The sequence below is a fragment of the Buceros rhinoceros genome, unplaced genomic scaffold, assembly GCF_000710305.1.
Source record: "Buceros rhinoceros silvestris isolate BGI_N320 unplaced genomic scaffold, ASM71030v1 scaffold28396, whole genome shotgun sequence".
In the NCBI taxonomy this organism is placed as follows: Eukaryota; Metazoa; Chordata; class Aves; order Bucerotiformes; family Bucerotidae; genus Buceros; species Buceros rhinoceros.
Window position 1 is genome coordinate 1 of NW_010419728.1, and position 261 is coordinate 261.

At 64.0% G+C, this 261-nt stretch overlaps 1 protein-coding gene across 1 annotated transcript in view; it reads left to right on the forward strand.

Annotated features, from left to right (window-relative positions):
• The first annotated feature begins 218 nt into the window (after positions 1–218).
• Positions 219–261, forward strand: part of LOC104496001 (myomegalin-like) — a 15,694-nt gene continuing 15,651 nt past the window's right edge. Inside the window, exon 1 of the mRNA XM_010139058.1 lies at positions 219–259. Coding sequence (XP_010137360.1) covers positions 219–259 — 41 coding nt within the window. The remainder of the gene's footprint in view (positions 260–261) is intronic.

Here is a 261-nt window from a genome sequence, read left to right on the forward strand (position 1 = left end):
GTGAAGGCGATGCCGTGGGGTGGGATGTTGCTGTAGCAGCAGCAGCCCCAGCCTGTTACCTGCCCTGAAAAGGGGGGAGTGGTGAGGTGAGGAGTGCTGGTGGGTTCAGGGCTTGAGGGAGCTGCACCTCTGGAGATGTACGGGGTGAGCCACAGAGGCCTCTGCAAGGTGTCGTGAGAGCCCCCAGGAGTAGGTTGGGGTGCTGGTTGGGAGGGAGGATGAAGGAGACCTGCCGGATCTGCGCCCGGGAGCTGTGCGGCA